The following is a 17,662-nucleotide window of genomic DNA, read 5'->3' as shown; positions in this document are numbered from 1 at the left end:
GAGCTGTGCTGAATGTTGCAAATGAGCCCAAAAATAAATGGATTAGGCTGTGCCTTTCTACCCAAGCAATGCTGAGGTGGGTCTCAGGCCAGACAAATGTCTCCTTGCCCTGAAGCTCACCTGTCACACACAGAGATACAGGGCTACACCTACAAAAACATTCTACATCTCTTCCAGGGCCTCTTACCTACAACTATCCTTAGGGGTAAAGAGAATAGAGGTAGCCATGATTACAGCAACGTTTTTAAAATGGCAGCACCACAAAATATACCTCCTTAGCCTGGGGAAGGCATAGTCCCTTGTTAAAGAATAACCCACTGACCAAATAAATCATGTAGGCCTTGTCTGGATCCCAGTTTGAATAACTGTAAAATAAGACAAAACAGCAGGGAAATCTGAATATTGACTGGATAGTAAATGATATTATGGAGCTAATGTTAATATTTTCAGAGGTGATAATAATATTGTTTATGCTTTCTTTAAAAGAGTTATCACTTAGCAATAGATATTTAGGTATTTACAATATAAAGTCATTACAATACGATGTCTGGGATTTGTTTTAAAGTTGGGGGAATGGGGCATAGGAAGGTATGCATAGATGAATAAAATAACGGCCAGTTGTTGAGAATTGTTGAAGCTGGGTAATGGGTACATGGGGTTCACTATACTATTCCAATATTGTGTTTGAAAATTCCCATTTAAAAAAAGGCAAGAAAAAAGAAATCAGTACTAATCCCTTTATCGGCCATTTCTAACAGCAGCTTTGGGTAACAGGGCTCTGCCACTAACAAGCTGTGCGACATTGGGCAAGTCGCTCCACGTCTCGGGGACTCAGTTCACTAATCTGAAAAATGTGGCCTTTGGGTGCGATTTCTCTTGGAGTCCTAAGAAGCCAGCAGAGACCGCTTGTTGAAAGGAGCCTAAGGGCATTGGGAGACAAGGACCCAACAATCAGGGCAACGTGAACTTTAACCTCAGCTCTGACACATACGACCTGGGTCCCTCACTGCCCTCTCCATGCCTGTTTTCGTATCTATAAAAATGACATTCCTATCTCATTGGTGGGAAAATTAACAAATGTAAAGAGTCTGGCACGGTGGATGATAATAAATATGTTTCCCTTCTTAATTATTCGATTTTGCCCAGAACCAGCGATGTTCACACTGAGGACCACCCTGACACGCGACTCCTAAACCCTGGGTACAAAAGCGCAAGAAACTAACCAGCGCCCTCGCGCGCCCAGCCAGGAAACCGCCAGAGTGGTGGCCCCGCCCATTAGCGACCGCGCCTGCGCAGAGGCGCCGCCCCCGAAGTTTGTTGTTTTGTCCGGCGTCACCGACGCCTGCGGCGCCGGGAAGACCTGGCTGCGGAGCCATGGCGGTGCGACAGGCGCTGGGCCGGGGCCTGCAGCTGGGCCGAGCGCTGCTACTGCGCTTCACGGCCAAGCCTGGCCCGAGCTACGGCTGGGGGCGACCGGAGCGGCCGGGCCCCGCGGCGGGCTGGGGTCGCGGGGAGCGCCCGGGCCAGGCCGCGGGACCCGGCGCGGAGCCGCGCAGGCTCGGGCTCGGGCTTCCCGGCCGCTACCGCTTCTTCCGCCAGTCGGTGGCCGGGCTGGCGGCGCGGCTCCAGAGGCAGTTCGTGGGGCGGCCCCGGGGCGGCGCGGGCCCTTGCGGCCGGGCCGTCTTTCTGGCCTTCGGGCTGGGTCTGGGTCTCATAGAGGAGAAGCAAGCGGAGGGCCGTCGGGCGGCCTCGGCCTGTGAGGAGATCCAGGTGAGCTCTGGCTGCGGGCGGGGGCCGAAGCTGGGGCCGGAGCAGAGGCGGGCGGGAGTCAGGTTGGGGGGCGGGGCTAAGCGCGTGGGCTAAGCGTGTGGGTGTGGTGAGGGGCGGGGCTGGGAGGCATGTACTGATTTGGGGCCCTGGGTCAAGGTTTATCTCTTTTTTTTAAGATTTAATTGTAATATTTAACACACTCTGCTTTTTAAAAAAATTTTATTTATTTCTTTTTGGCTGTGTTGGGTCTTCGTTTCTTTTCGCGGGCTTTCTCTAGTTGTGGCCAGCGGGGGCCACTCTTCATCGCGGTGCGCGGGCCTCTCACTATCGCGGCCTCTCTTGTTGTGGAGCACAAGCTCCAGACGCGCAGGCTCAGTAGTTGTGGCTCACGGGCCCAGTTGCTCCGCGGCATGTGGGATCTTCCCAGACCAGGGCTCGAACCCGTGTCCTCTGCATTGGCAGGCAGATTCTCAACCACTGCGCCACCAGGGAAGCCCCTCAAGGTTTATCTTGGAGCTGGAATTTCTGGGCAGTCATTGGTTAAGACTCATTTTCTTTGTCACTGATCTCCTCGTACTCGGCCAGGACCTCACTTTTGTTTTACTGTCTTCCCTTCCTCAGCATGTTTTAAAAGATATGTTAATTATAGCTCCTCTTGCACCGAGGCCAATGACTTTCCATAAATTTTCTAAAATTTAAGGACAACTAAATCATAATAACACTTCTATTCCTGAGGTGCCTGTCATCCACAATTTATGGATGGGGAAACATACTCAGAGAGGTGAAAGGTGCAGTAACTTGCTGAGGTCACACAGCTAATAAAGGGCAGTGCCCCAAGTCTGACTTTCCAGAGCCTGTGCCCTTAAACCACTGTGCCAGCCAGGCTGCATCCAGTTTAGTCAATTAGTGACATAACTGAAGCCACAGTAAAAAGCAAGAACAGCAGGAGAAAACAGCAGACCTAATGGGTTTTAGTTAACCTGCATAGAGTTATCAGAGGTGACTAGAGACACAGAGGTTCTTGGGCTTTTTAAATGTTTTAAATAGCTCAGAGAATTCTGTTTCTGCTCAACCAAAATCTGTATTTCTTCAGAGAAACAGAGCCAATAGGATGTGTTTATAAAAAGGGAGATTTATTTGAAGGAATTGGCTCTGCCGTTCTGGAGGCTGGCAAGTCCAAAATCTGCAGGGTAGGTGGGCAGGCTGGACACCCAAGGAAGAACCATTGTTGAGTTCAAGTCTGAAGGCCATCTGCTGGCAGGATCCCCTCTTCTTCCAGGGAGGTCGTTCTTCCTGGGGTTTGGAAACACTGAGTTAGTACAGCCCCTGCATTTCACAGCTTAGCGCTGAGGTCATGGAAGGTGGGGTGACTTGCCCAAGGACACAGCTGGTTGAAAACCAAGCAGTGTCTCCCATGTTTCCTGGTTTTCAGCCCAGTTCGTGTTACTCATCACCAGAGTGTCTCACATTTGCGCTGTCCCCTTTGGGGCTGCAGGTGACGCCTGACCTAGTCCCCAGCCTCTGTACTTGTCTTTTGCTACAGCTCAACTGGCAGAAGCCAAGGTCGGCCAACTTGACAAATCCTACTTAAAATTAGGGAGGCTGTTTTTAAACCGAGGAGCTTGACCCCCTAAGCTTACCATCCTCCATGTCCTTTCCTCACACTTCACCTTTCTGTGACTTAAAATTTTTAATTAGTTGCCAATTAATTTTAAAAATTTGGGCATTTGGCTTCTTTTGAAAGAAAATCACCAGATCTGGCAACTCTAGTGCTAAAATTCTGTATGGTGTCATACTGGGGTAGAACACTGACCAGTGCCTTTAGATGCATTTGGAAAGCATTTGGGGAAAAAAAAAAGCCTATATAAAATAGGCAAAAGACATGAATATATATTTCACCAAGAGGAGATACAGATGTCAAATAAGCACATGAAAAGATGTCCAACATCACTAGCCACTAGGGAAACGCAAGTTAAACATACAAGGTGATATCTCTGCATGCTTATCAGAACAGCTAAAATTTTAAAATCAGTGATAGTAGCAAATGCCTGTGAGGATGCAGAGAAACTGGACCAATGGTGAGAATATGAAATGGTGCAGCCACTCTGGAAAGTAGTCGGCTGTTTCTTACAAAGCTAAACATGTATTCGTTGTAGGACCCAGCCATTGCAGCCTTGGGCATTTACCCAGAGAAGTGAAAACTTATGTTCACACAAAAACCTGTACATGAGTAGCTGCTATGGAAAACAGTATGGCAGTTCCCGCAAAAAATTAAAAATAGAGTTACCATATCCCGGCAATTCCACTTCTGAGTATATATTCAAAAGAACTGAAAGCAGGGACTTGAACAGATACTCATACACCTACGTTCATAGCATTATTCAGAGTAGTCAAAAGATGGAAGCAACCCAAGTGTCCATCAGTGGGTGAAAAATAAGCAAAATGTGCTATATACATACAATGGAATATTATTCAGCCTTAAAAAGAGAGGAAATTCTGACACATGCAACAACGTGGAGGAGCTTGAGGACATTATGCTAAGTGATATAAGCCAGGCACAAAAAGACAAGTACTGTATGATTCCACTTATATGAGGTATTTAGTCAAATTCATAGAGATGGAAAGTGAACAAGGGCTGGGGAGAGGGGCTGGGGAGTCACTGTTTATTGGTATAGAATTTCAGTTTTGCAAGATGAAGAAAGTTCTGGAGATGGATGGTGGTGATGGTTACACAACAGTGTGACTGTACTTAGTGCCACTGAACTGCACACTTAAAATGGTTAAAATGGCCAATTATGTGTATTTTACCACTATTCTTAAGAATAATTTTTAAACACAGATGTTCACGGCAGCATCATTCATAATAGCAAAATATTAAAAACCCAAACATCCTTCGGCAGGTGAATTGTTAAACAAACCCTGGTACAGCCATACAGTGGAATACTAAGCAATAACAAGGAGTCAGCCATCGATAGGTAACAACCTAAATGAACCTCAAGGGCATTATGCTTAGTGAAAAAAAGTCAGTTCCAAAAGGTTACATCCTGTGCGATTCTATTTATATAACAGTCTTGAAATGACAAAACTGTGGAGATGGAGAACAGATCACTGGTTGCCAGGGGACTGGGACGGGTGGGGGTGGCCCAAATACAAAGAAGTGGCACAGAGGAGTCTGTGGCGACGGAACACGCTGTCTTGATTGTGGTGGTGATTGCATGTATCTGTACGGGGGATAAAATTGCATAGAGTTACACGTGCGCACGCGTGCACACATGAAAGAATGCAGGTCAGAAAAGATGGTGAGGGACTTCCCTGGTGGTCCAGTGGTTACAACTCCGCGCATCCACTACAGAGGGCGCGTGTTCCATCCCTAGTCGGGGAACTAAGAATCCACTTGCGCGCGGCCAAAAAAGAAAAAGTGAAAACTGAGTAAGGTCTGTAGTCTAGTTAACAGTAGTGTATGTTGTCACTTTCCTGGGCTTTGTACTAGTGCTTTTTATAAGATGTCACTTGTGGGAAACTGGGTGAAGGGTACACAGGACATTTTGTACTTTTTTTTTTTTTGCTGCTTCCTGTGAGTGTATAATTATTTCAAAATTAAAAGTTTTAAAACATGTATCTCATTCTCAAAACCATGGTTGCTAAAGGATTACTCTACAAGATATTGCTTCCACTCCACAGAGTTTGGAAACTAGTTGGCAAGGCAAGACAGACTTTCGTTTTTAAAAAACATTAGAAGTTATCATACGAGGTGTGTTAGCTCATAGGTTCTCAGTGCTTTAGGAATCCTCCAGGAGGAAAGGTTGCTGTGGGCTGGCTGTCAGGACTGGTTATAGGGGAAGCAGGAGCTTGAGTTCGGACTTGATGGATGAGTAAGGATGAGCAGGTAGAGTGAAGACAATAGAAATGGGGGCGGGGGAGGGGAATAGTTTGAGCAAAGGTTCAGGGAGAGGCATGTGAGAGACCAGCACGGACAGTGCAGACCAGCCTGCAGAACAATTTTCCCATGTAGGAAGTACCAGGACAAGGTACCGAATAACCTGTCAGGTTCTTGAACCTGATGAGTGACACGTGAAAGCAGTGTGGTTTCATCCGGCTCAGAAGCAGGTGAAGGGAGGACGTGAGTGGGAGAGTCTGGAGCTGAGTGACTAACCATGAAGAGGGAGGGGTCAGCAGGTCAGATGGGATTTGAGGGGGAAGGCAGAGTTTGGGTGACTGCAGAAATGATGTCACCTGCCTGGAGTAGGCAAGAACCCCGATTTGGGGGAAATAGCCTCGATCCCATTGCATCCCCACAGCACCTGCATTTCCATCTATGTCCCTCCGAACTCTTGTATTCTTGTTTCCTTTCTGCAAACAGAATGGCCCACCAGATTCCTAAGAGGTAGAGACAGGAAGACAGATGTATGGTCAGGCCACTCAAGATGGCCGTCCTCTTGCTCTCTGTACATCCCCTGCTGGACCAGTCCCTGCTTCACTTACATCCTACTCACGGGAAGGTGCTCGCCCCCTGCCCCAGCTAATGATTGTTCTAAGCCTTAGGCCAAAACAGCTTCACCTGCTAGTTTATTAAAGGGAAACATCTGTCCTCTTGATGGTCATTAACGTGAGGGGCTGTGAGGGACGTGCCCCAGCCGCCGGTTTCCCTGGTAACTGATGAGCCAACCTGATACCAATTTTCCTATAAATGGTAGCCTCCTTCTCCCCCGACTAGTGAAGATTAGTGAAGATTGCTGCCATGTCCTGCCTGCTGTCTGCCACACACGTTGGGATGTTGCTCCAGGACCTTATGCTGCAGACGTGTAAGATGCCCCGTCCAATAAACCATTGATGCCTTTGTCACTGTCTCCAGGCTCTTTCTTCAGTCGTCTCAAGGCTGGGCAGATACAAGGCTTGCAGGCCTGTGGGCTGCAGCCCAACAACAGGACCTGATGACTCGGCTCCAGGGAGCCCCCTCATTTTACCCCCTGGCCTGCAAAAGCAGCCTGAGGTCATTCCCAAGTGGGAGGGGTGGCTGCTGACCACATGCTTCTGCCCATACACAGTTCTTGGTAACCGTCCAATACCTGCCTGCCGAGGTCTTTGCAGAAGGAGCCGTCTCCATAATCAGAAACCCCCAAGCTTGTGCTGGGAGCTTGACAGGCAGCAAAGGAGTGATGTGCCCGTTGCAGAATTTGAGAGTTCTGACCTCTTAACTAATTCATGTTCTGTGTTGGGCTGTCTCGGTGACTGCAGTGAAGTGACACTTCGAGAAAAATTATTCTGAGTAATGAGAGAGAAAGCAGGATGGCCTGAGCCCAGGACGAGCAGTGAAACCCAACTTGGTTGTGTTTTTATTGGCTCTTGGTCTTGTCAGTGAAGAGCTCGCCTCACTGTACCTCCGCATCCCTTCACTGAAGCCTTACTGGGCTCCCTGGCTCACGGTGCCTGCTTTTTTTCTTCACAGGCAGTTTTCACCCAGAAAAACAAGCTGCTCCCTGACCCATTGGACGCTAGACGCTGGCAGGGTTTCCGGCTGGAGGAGTATCTGATCGGGAAGTCCATTGGCAAGGGCTGCAGTGCCGCTGTCTATGAGGCCACCATGCCTGTGTTGCCCCAGAACCAGCAGGTGGCAGGGAGTATCGGGCTTCTTCCAGGGAGAGGCCCAGAGATCATTCCACGAGGAGAAGAGGAGCAAGCCCCACTGGCCCCTGCCTTTCCCTTGGCCATCAAGATGATGTGGAACATCTCGGTAAGAGTGGGGCCTTCCATCTTTAAAGTCGCCGTTTCTCAAAATGCCCATCTTGGGGGAACCTCACGGCGCTTTTTCCCAGGCAGTAGGTAGGAAACAACACAGATTCTCCACAGTACAGGTGCCTCACGCTCTTGCACAAGAGTCTGAAGCAGCATGTCTCAGACTGTAATATGTCCACGCATCACCTGGGGTCAGGTTAGAAGGCAGATAGATCGTGGGCAGCTGCTGCGGCGTGGAGCCTGAGACTCCCACCCGACCCCCGCCACTAACGAGCCCCCAGGCAATGCCCATGCTGCTGGGCCGTGAGCCACACTGAGTAGCAAGTTCCTAAAGTGTCCAGGCCGATCAGTTGATTTCAGGGCTGCAGTCTGCACCGGCCTCTCTCTCCCTGACCTGCCACGCTGGGCACGAGGGGCCGCACGCCTCCCACCGCCCCTGCAGACCCAAGGCTTGCTTGTCGCCTCTCTGCTCTCAACTCTTGCAGAACTCGACACTTTGGGAAATTGAGTATTTTTCCCACCTGAAAACAAAGACTTCTGTCCATTTAGAGTAATTTATCTTGCCATTACATGGGGGGGCGGTGGGAGGAGAGGTTAGGAAATTCATCAAGACCTGATGCATTTCCTCCTGCCCAGAGCATCTTTCCAAGGCTAAGGTGGGACACAGCCCCACAGCTCATGCTGGACACTGAAGGATGCAGGTTCAGGTTTCGATCTGGGGAATGGAGGTTATTAGACTATACTTCCACGCTGGGCTAATAGCTAACGAGTAGCCAAGTCCTCGACCTAGGAAACATCCAGTCTTAGTATCAAAACTCCCACTGGTTGGGGCACGACAGCAAATGCATTCACAAAAGCTAAAAGACTTGATTCTTAAAGGATTCTTGACAGGTTTCACAAGTCCTGAGAGCTGTTCATAATGAAATGAGGGAAATAAGGTGCTTTTCCTTGTTTTGTGTTTTTTACTGGGTGATGAAGAGGGCTGTTCTGTGATTCGGCACGAGTTTATCCAGCGGGGGCTTGTCGGGCTGGGCCTGTCTGCTGAAGGGAGCCTGCGAGGGTGAGCGTTAGTGCTCGGTGGTCAGGTTTGAGCCTGGTGGTGACCGGAGGCACCTATGGCAGGAAGGAGGGCCCCTGCCTTGATCATCTTGACCCCTCCTCCTGCCGTGGGCACCTGAGCTGTCAAAGAGTGTGAGGTGTGGGGAGCGTCCTCTGGGTTGGCATGGATGGCATCTCTGCCCTCGCTCTCCCAGGAGACACTCAACTTGGCCTCCCACTTCAGAGAGGTTATCTTAGCTTGAAGGTCAAAACCAATCCTAGGCAGTAGCTGTCCTGGTCCAGGTTATAAGGAGGGCCTGGACTTGCTTGGGCCTGTGTAACCCTGGATCCATTATGGATGTGTTCCAGGCGGGCTCATCCAGCGAAGCCATCTTCAGCACAATGAGCCAGGAGCTCGTCCCCGCCAGTCGAGTGGCCTTGGCCGGGGAGTATGGAGCAGTCGCTCACAGGTAAGCACCCATCTGCCCACCACACAGAGCAGAATCCCCACCTGTGCCCTCACTGCTCAGCACAGTGTCTGACACGATACACAGTAGTCAATGAATTCTCACTGAATGATGTAGTCAGTGATGGATTTTCAGTTGGTGGATAATTGGGAAAGACTGTAGACGGTCCGACTCTGGTGGAAGATGCAGGTGGCCGACTCACGCTGGAGTAGGGAGAGAAGGCCGTCCAGAGCTGCCCAGTTCAGAACCATGGGAAATGGATCTGGTTTCTGATGCCTAAGTAGTGCCCAGGTGGAAACAAATCAAACTCTGTCCCCAGCGGAGGCAACACTCACTTCACGAACAGCTGCCGTGACCCGATAGTGCCAAGAGGTTTTTTTTTAATGGCCTGTTCTCCATGTGACAGAGGAGCCTGAGAAGTCGGGAGCAGAGTCTAGCGTGGTAAGTGCTAGAATAGCGTACGCTCAGGTGTTGAGGGAGCCCAGAGGTGCGTGTGTTGCAGGCGTTCGGGGCCATTCAGAAAGGCCTCTTGAAGGGACAGTTTGTTCTGCCTCTTGGAAGATGGATAGCCATTAGCTAGGCAGAGAAGTAGGAAAAGAGGCTCCCTCCACAGAGGGAAGAGTCTGGATGGCAGCCGAAGCTCACCTTGGCTTTGCAAACCCACAGGTTGTAAAAGATAATACTTGTGCCAGAGGAGACGCCGTGCTCCCTTTAGTATTTGCAGACCCCCAGGAAGAGGTGGCCCGCTGCGTTTTTGGTGACTTACTAGAGGGTTGGTCTGTAGATCAGAAGCAAGAAGGTGGAAATGGGGACTTAAGGAAACATACGTGGAAGACCCCTTCCAGGGCTTGGAAGGCTCTAGTGTGACTGACGGTCGGTGCAGGCCTAGGGAAGTAGCTGCTTGGTGGGCTTAGCCCTGGCCTCCTCTTCTCCGGATTCCTTTGTAGGGAAGGGTGGGTGTCAGCTGGTCCCTAGGGTCTAACTTTATCCTCTGGTGCTTCCTTTTGTGGTGGAAGCGTCAGCCAGCTGACATGGTGCTGCCGTGCAGACCTGTCACTCTCCAGTATTCTACCCACTTTAGTTTTTTCACAGCATTTATCTCCATCTGTCCTTAAATCGTAGATGTCTTTGTCTTATTTATTCATCGTCTCTGTGGCTGCACTGAAAGCTCTCTGAGGGCAGGGCTTTTATGTTTGTTTACTGTGTACACCCAGCAGCTCAGTGAATGTCTGCGGAATGATTAGATGAATATGGCAGAAGGTCTGTTACCTAAAGTACTGATGACATCAACTCTGTCTCAGGAGAAAGACTCTAAGACCCTGAGAGCACTGGGTGGATTTCTTCCTAGCCTTGCTCCTCTAGGGACCTCAGACTCAGCCCTTGTGATCTGCTCCTGGGGCTGCTTCTCCCACCTGATTTCTGATCTTCTCCCGTTCACACCCTATGCTCCACCGTGGTGAATTCATATGCCCTTACCAGATGCACACAGGCCTCTTGTGTGTGCAGTTAGACACACACACACACACACTCCGGTCCTGCTCCAGTTCTATACACACACACACACCACACACACACTCCGGTCCTGCTCCAGTTCTATACACACACACACACACACTCCGGTCCTGCTCCAGTTCTATATACACACACAAACACACAACACACACAAACACACACGCGCATCTCCCCAGCACAGCCACACGCCTCCTCTGGGCTCTCGTGACAACCAGGCAGCGCTTTCCCACTGTGGCACTGACAGCCTTGTGCTGTGATCCTGACTCTCCCACTGGCCCTAATGGGCCCAGGCTAGGAACAATGCTTTGATTCCTTTGATCGCCTAGGACAGGGGCCCATTTGGGTGGAATCCAGAGGAGCTGTACGAGGCCACATGGTGGACCGGCTTCAAAGCTTGGAACTGAGGCAGCTCTGAAGACAGAGCATGTGTCGAACTCTCTGTGTTGTCTTGATGTCTCTGGGCTTCTGCTCCATCCTCCTCCTCTGCCACCCAGCGTCCTTATTTCCTACCCATGGCTACACCTCTGGCTTCCCTCAGGCCTCAAGTTCATGTGCCCAAAGCACAGTGAGGGCAAACAATACTGAAACATCGGAGTTTGGAGCAGAGAAAGATTTATTGCAGGGCCATGCAAGAAGGGAGGCTCATGCCCAAAAAACCCCGAACTCCCCCAAGGGTTTCAGCAAAGCGTTTTTAAAGGCCGGGGAGGGGAGGGGAAGGGGGTCACAGGGTATGTGATTGGCTCGTGCACAGTTCTCTGACTGGTTGATGGTGAGGTGACAGGGTGGTGTCACAGGGGTTAACATTATCAATCCTTAGGCGCCAGTAGGTCTGGGGGCCATGAGCCCGTGGTCATCAAGTAGTTAGCACCTTCCATTTGGTGGGGGGTTGTCACATCTGTAAAACAGCTCAGGAATGTGCATCAGATACTGTTATCCAGGTACTTTGGCGAGGAGCTAAAGCAGAGGATACGGGGGAAGGCCCCGTAGGGTCCTGCTCCGTAACAGCATCCTTTCACCCTCAGCTCCATTGCTGACTGCCCAGGTACTGCCACATTTCTTCACTCACTCCACAAAGAGAGACTCTCCCCTTTTCCTGCCAGCCACTGGGCCTCAGACATGACTGCAGGCTTGTTGCCCTTGGGGTAGGTGCTCACCCTTAGTCCCAGCAGCTCTGAGCCAGGGGCAGGTGGTTTTGCAGCCCTGCTCATGCAATCCCAAACGTGGCCATTGTGTCTGAGCGGTAGGTGTGGGCATGGCAGCAGGTGACATCCTCTACTATGAACTGCATGTGTATCCATTCACTCAAAGGTTTATTGGACTCATACTCCATGCCAAGTGTTATGCTAGAACTTGGAATCGAGGAGATTCTAGGTCCTTTACAAGCATTAACAACTTCTTGAGGTATGTTACCACCTTGTCCCCCTTTTGCATTTGAGACTGAGTCCAGAGAAGTTAAGCAACTTGGCCAAGGACTTGGAGTGGCAGGGGTGGGATTCAATCCCAGGCAGTCTGATTCCAGGGTCTCCTCCACTGTGTTCTGCCACCTCGGATGGATGGACAGTGGACAGACTGGTGGAGTCACTGAATGCAATGAGTCATTGTGGGTTTTCCTTCCAAAACCAGGCTCTGCACCTGGGGCAGAGTTGATACGAGGAGCTGGGCGCATAAATGCATGTCAGTATTGAATGTGGCCTTAGACTGTTATATTTCCAAGTGTCATATCTGCTACTGGCCTCATGTTTGTCCCACTTGTCTGAAAAAGAAGATCCAAGGGGGGTCCCAAGCAGCTGGCCGCACACCCCAACGTCATCCGCGTCTTCCGCGCCTTCACGTCGTCTGTGCCACTGCTGCCAGGGGCCCTGCTCGACTACCCTGACGTGCTGCCCCCGCGCCTTCACCCCGAAGGCCTGGGCCACGGGCGGACACTCTTCCTTGTGATGAAGAAGTAAGTGTCGGGTGTGGCAGGCCCTGTAGTGAGCAGCATGCCTGGAGCCTGGGGTTGCAGGGAAGAGGGATCCCCGCCCTCTGGGAGGCCAGTTGTCCCTTTAGGACAACTTTTCATGAAAACAGAAACACGTGTTGAGTCAGAACATACTTTTCCCCTAGTGCTGTTAGTACCTTTGGCTATTGCCCCCTCTATGCTCACCTCACCTGGTTTCTTAACATAAACTGTTCTCCTTCCTCCGTCCCTGCACCCCTGGCATTGCCGTATGGGTTTTTAAGGAAACAAGCATCTGTACTGTTACTTTTAATATGTGAGGCCCCAGCTCTTACTTCCTAATTTCAAGATGGTGGGTGGGAACAGAAAGGATACTTGGGGAAAAAAGAAATCAAAATGTTCAGGAAGAAGAGGAGGGGCTCCCCTGGTGGCCCAGAGGTTAAGAATCCGCCTGCCAATGCAGGGGACATGGGTTCGAGCCCTGGTCCGGGAAGATCCCACGTGCCATGGAGCAACTAAGCCCGTGTGCCACAGCTGCCGAGCCTGAGCTCTAGAGCCCGCGAGCCACAACTACTGAGCTTACGCTCTAGAGCCTGCGAGCCACAACTACTGAAGCCCGCACGCCTAGAGCCTGTGCTCCGCAGCGAGAGGCCACCACAATGAGACCCACGCACTGTAATGAAGAGTAGCCCCCGCTTGCCGCAACTAGAGAAAGCCCGTGTGCAGCAACAAAGATCCAACACAGCCAAAAATAAATAAAAGATAAATAAATAAAATTTAAAAAAAAAAAGAGGAAAGGCCATCACTCTAATAGGAAATAAGGTGCTCGGGATCCTTGGTGCACAGTAGCCGAGGCCCTGTTGCCCTCTCTGCCAGCTACTCCTGTACCCTGCGCCAGTATCTTCGTGGGAACAGCCCGAGCCCCCGCCTGGCCACCGTGATGACTCTGCAGCTCCTGGAAGGGGTGGCTCACCTGGTGCAGCAGGGCGTCGCACACAGAGACCTGAAATCCGACAACGTCCTCGTGGAGCCAGACGCAGGTAGTTGCCCCGCTGCACCTCCAGGCGGTCCAGGGCACACTGGACTTTAGGTCTGGGGACGTTTAGGAGCCTTTGGGTCTTTTTTGATTTTTATGTTCTAAGTTGTTGTGTCTTAGCTCTGTACACAAGAGATGAGCACTCCCTCCTTCAAGATGGAGGTTTTTGTTCTCTGTGTAGGACCCGTGGAGTGGTGGTTAACGGTTCCCAGGTTCCTTTCGGTTGTCCGCTAACAGAACAGAAACCTCAGTGGTGGACATTTTCTTGAATAAAGTGAAAGAGAGGTAGACTTTAGCTTAATATAAGAAAGAATTTTCAAACAGTGAGCACTACTTGAATGTCAGCCCAGCTGCCCCTGGCAGTGAGCTCCCCGTCACTGGAAGCACTCAAGTGAAGCTGGATGGTCACTTGCCTGGGGATCCTGTAAAAGAGAGCCATACCGCTGGTCAATTTTGAACTAGAAGATTTGAGATAATTAAATATGCAATTCTAGAGGAACTGGCTTTTTAAAGGAAGTCTGTATGAATCCTTTTACAAATAACTAATTCATAACGCACCTGTTTTTTAGGTTTGGATTTGAGGTTTCAAGTTCAAAGGCTCTTGGCGGTCATTTGAGCCAGCACCACCTGATCAGTAAAACAAGAGCTGCTCCTTCGATCTTGGGAGAGCTCCAATTACTAGATTATTTAGATTGGGACAAATTTTATCCCGTTCTTTGCTTGGGGATCTTGATTTCCTAGAGGCACATCTGTACTTGTGTGGCTGGCCCCGCTCAGCTCTCCGGCGAGTGGGCAGCTGTCCAGGCCTTGCTGGCCTGTGCTCCTGGGTCAACACGGAGTCCCTGTGAGCCCCTCGTACCCACATCCAGAGGGTGGCTTTAGTGGAAACATAGGACCTCGGGCGGGGGTGGGGGTGGGGGTTGGTGGGGGAGACTCGGCCACTCACCTCTGCCTGTCCGTCTGCAGACGGCTGCCCCTGGTTGGTCATCACAGACTTCGGCTGCTGCCTGGCTGATGAGCGTGTCGGCCTGCAGTTGCCTTTCACCAGTTGGTATGTGGACCGTGGTGGAAACGGCTGCCTGATGGCCCCTGAGGTGAGTCCTGCTGAGCGTGTCGGGTGCCGTCAGCAGAGCCTCTCCCACCAGGTTTCCTGTTTACTCAACACTTTCATCTTCTCTGACCCACAATGTATCAGAAGTCCCTTCCCTGCCTCTTTGCTTAAATCTGGATCTGATGTTCCAGGAGATGTGCGTTTTGTCAGCCCCAAGCAGAGCTGAGCAGATTCTCCTGCATCTGAGCTACAGTTCCCTCAGGTTCTGGGTTCCCTGGGACAGAGTTCAGATTAGTCTGTGAGTTGGGTGCTGTGCAGGAGCATGAATAGTTAGAAGTACCAGCAGCATGAGTGCTCATCGGTTGCTTTCTGAGCAGGTGTCCACAGCCTGCCCTGGCCCCCGGGCAGTGATCGACTACAGCAAGGCTGATGCCTGGGCGGTGGGAGCGCTCGCCTACGAAATCTTCGGGCTCCCCAATCCCTTTTACGGCCAGGGCAGGGCCCACCTTGAAAGCCGCAGTTACCAAGAAGCTCAGCTGCCAGCACTGCCCGAGTCGGTGCCTCCGGAGGCGAGACAGCTGGTGAGGTCGCTGCTCCAGCGAGACGCCAGCAAGGTGAGGCCATCCCCAGGCTTACAGGGATTGTGTGGATAGAAACCTCGGTTCATGTTCCAGAGTAAAGGTCAGGGTTGGGCAAGCACTAGAGTGACAGGCGGCTCCTCTGTCTTACAAAGGTAAAGGCCAAGTATAGGAGACTTGCGTATAGATAGGAGTACGGGAGCTGGCCACCAAATTAGTCAGGATTCCAGCAGTTCAACTCCTCTTGGTTTTAGTTGCTTAAAGTTACTCAGAGGGAAAGAGATGCAGTTTTAAGAAATGTTTAATGAAGATGTAGCTTAAAGAATCAGCTGAGATCTAATCAGACAGATGTGATGACGTCTCCTAAGAGATCTGGACATTGTGAAATTACTACAAAGGCTAACATATTTGAAACCTGGATTGGAGTGGCAGGTCCGGTTGAGGTGGCATGTTTAGTGGCAACAGCCTGGACAGACCAGGGCTCAAACTCCTGTCCTACCACTTACCCCTCACCGTGTGCGGCAGGCTGTCACGGTCACGGTAGGTGCTCGCTGCTGCCCGTCATTAAGTCGTGACAACTCCCCTCACCCCAGACATGGCTCCTGGGCCTTCCAGGGTGGGGAGGCTCTTCCAGCAATGCACACTGCCCCCCGCCCCCCACCAATTTGTACCCATGGAAAAGCCAGGAGTGTGTGTCTGTCAGGTGAGTGCAGGGCATTGTAGGAGAGAGAAGGGTGGAGAAGAATTTGCTCGGGGTCAGAGAAGGGACGGCCCTGCAACGAGGATGCATTAACAAAGCAGGCTGTGGGTGAAGACTTTGTCACAGGTTCTAAGCATCAGCTTCCCTTCCTGTTACAGAGGCCATCTGCCCGAGTCGCTGCTAACCTGCTTCATTTAAGCCTCTGGGGTGAACGTACTCTAGCCCTGAAGGACCTGAAACCAGACAAGATGATTGGCTGGCTCCTCCAACAGTCAGCCGCCACTCTGCTGGCCAACAGGCTTGCAGAGAAGAACTGTGTGGAAACAAGAATGAAGATGTTATTCCTGGCCAACCTGGAGTATGAAGCGCTGAGTCAGGCAGCCCTCCTCCTCTGCTCGTGGAGAGCGGCGCTGTGATAGCTGATGGAGCTGGTGAATGAATTACTAAAAGAACTTCCAGTATCTGTGTCGTGATGGTCTGTGAATGCTGAGGGAGGGGCTCCTAGGTGAGGGGTGTGGGAGTCGGTCAGGAGAAAAGATGGTGCAGGGTGGGCCAGCCAGCCAGAGAGAAGGCCTCGGGTTTGGCAAGCGGAAGGAACAGCTCGAGTTCACAGTCTAGCTGCTGACGCGCTCAAGCAGTGTGATTTTGATGCATCATGTAACCTGTGTGGACTGAAGTTCTCTTACCTCTAAAATGAAGAAACTGGTCTGGATAGAGGTCGGCAGACTTTGTCTGTAGAGGGCCAGTACGCAGGCTGTTGCAGCTACTCTGCCCTTGCAGCGCAAAGGCAGCCTTAAATACGTAAGCAAGCAAGTCAGTGTGGCGGCTTCGCAATAAAGTTCATTGAGGGGCACTGAGATTTGGATTTCACGTGTCGCTAAATAGTCTCAATTGTTTCCAACCACTTAAACGTAAAAACTGTTCTTAGCTTGCAGGCCTACAGAAAACAGGCAGCAGGCCAGACTGACCCACGGGCCAAGTTTGCCAACCCCTCGTCTGGACGAATTCAGGGGGCCTGACTAACGCTAAAAAGAAACGCTGGCTAATCCCCAGGCCCCTTTGTGTATCAGCGCTAAATATGTGACCAGCTCTCTGCGTACAAATCCAAAGGAATGAGCCCGCTGTCCCAGGCAAGGAGCTACTCGGGTGTAAGCTGCTGACCAAAAAGTCCCACCTTAAGCTCGTGTCCTGTCTTCACAGACCTCTGAAAAGTTAGTGACCGAGCAGGTGAGGCCGAGCTGAGGCGGGTCAGACCTGCGTTCCACGTTAGAGTCTGCGTGTTACCTGCGCTAAGGCAAACGTTCGCACAGGTCAGGGTATGCAGGTATCAGAGTGAAAAACGCGGAAGTGAGGCCTGAGATGTGGGAGCCTCTGCACTTCAGTCACGCGTCCTGGAACAGCTCTGAGGGTGCTCCGGAGGAAGCATCGCCACGGAGCTCGTCCAGCTACTGAATTGAGTCTAGCGGAGCTAACGTGACTGATGAAATGGGAATTAACAGTAGTGTTTTAAACTTGCTAATTCTCCCCTTCTGACGAGTGTTTCTTACAGGAATTGTGAAGAATTAAATGCATATTTACAACTGCAGAACGTGTATGTGCCTGGAACTGAATACTTGGCTCTAAGAGTGACTCCTACGCCACAAAGACAAGAAACGATCAATGACGGGGAAGGGATTTTACATACAACTTTACACATGCTTTTTAGGAACACAACTATTGCCTAAAGCAAGGTGAACATAATCTAAGGTTCTTTTCAACCAAGCAGTTCTATAATTCTGTTACAAAGTCAAGCACTGTTGGCTTCCTAGATTTCCAATTTCAGTGATTTCCCCACTGGC

At 50.8% G+C, this 17,662-nt stretch overlaps 1 protein-coding gene across 2 annotated transcripts; it reads left to right on the top strand.

Moving 5' to 3' along the window:
• Positions 1-1,318: 1,318 nt before the first annotated feature.
• PINK1 (PTEN induced kinase 1) lies at positions 1,319-17,412 on the top strand. Of its 2 annotated transcripts, none has more exons than XM_082650826.1 (8): positions 1,319-1,770; positions 7,217-7,501; positions 8,911-9,011; positions 12,286-12,465; positions 13,336-13,499; positions 14,462-14,589; positions 14,924-15,160; positions 15,983-17,412. In XM_082650826.1, the coding sequence occupies exons 1-8, from the start codon at positions 1,375-1,377 to the stop codon at positions 16,238-16,240; spliced, it is 1,749 nt and encodes a 582-aa protein (XP_082506952.1). In that variant the 5' UTR covers positions 1,319-1,374; the 3' UTR covers positions 16,241-17,412. The 2 variants fall into 2 exon arrangements, with proteins under 2 accessions (XP_082506952.1, XP_082506951.1); XM_082650825.1 differs by having other exon boundaries at positions 12,283-12,465.
• Positions 17,413-17,662: the final 250 nt, after the last annotated feature.

This window comes from Grampus griseus, assembly GCF_964374135.1.
Source record: "Grampus griseus genome assembly, chromosome: 1".
NCBI classification, from domain to species: domain Eukaryota; kingdom Metazoa; phylum Chordata; class Mammalia; order Artiodactyla; family Delphinidae; genus Grampus; species Grampus griseus.
The sequence above is the reverse complement of the archived record's forward strand: the minus strand, read 5'-3'. Positions and strand labels throughout refer to the sequence as shown.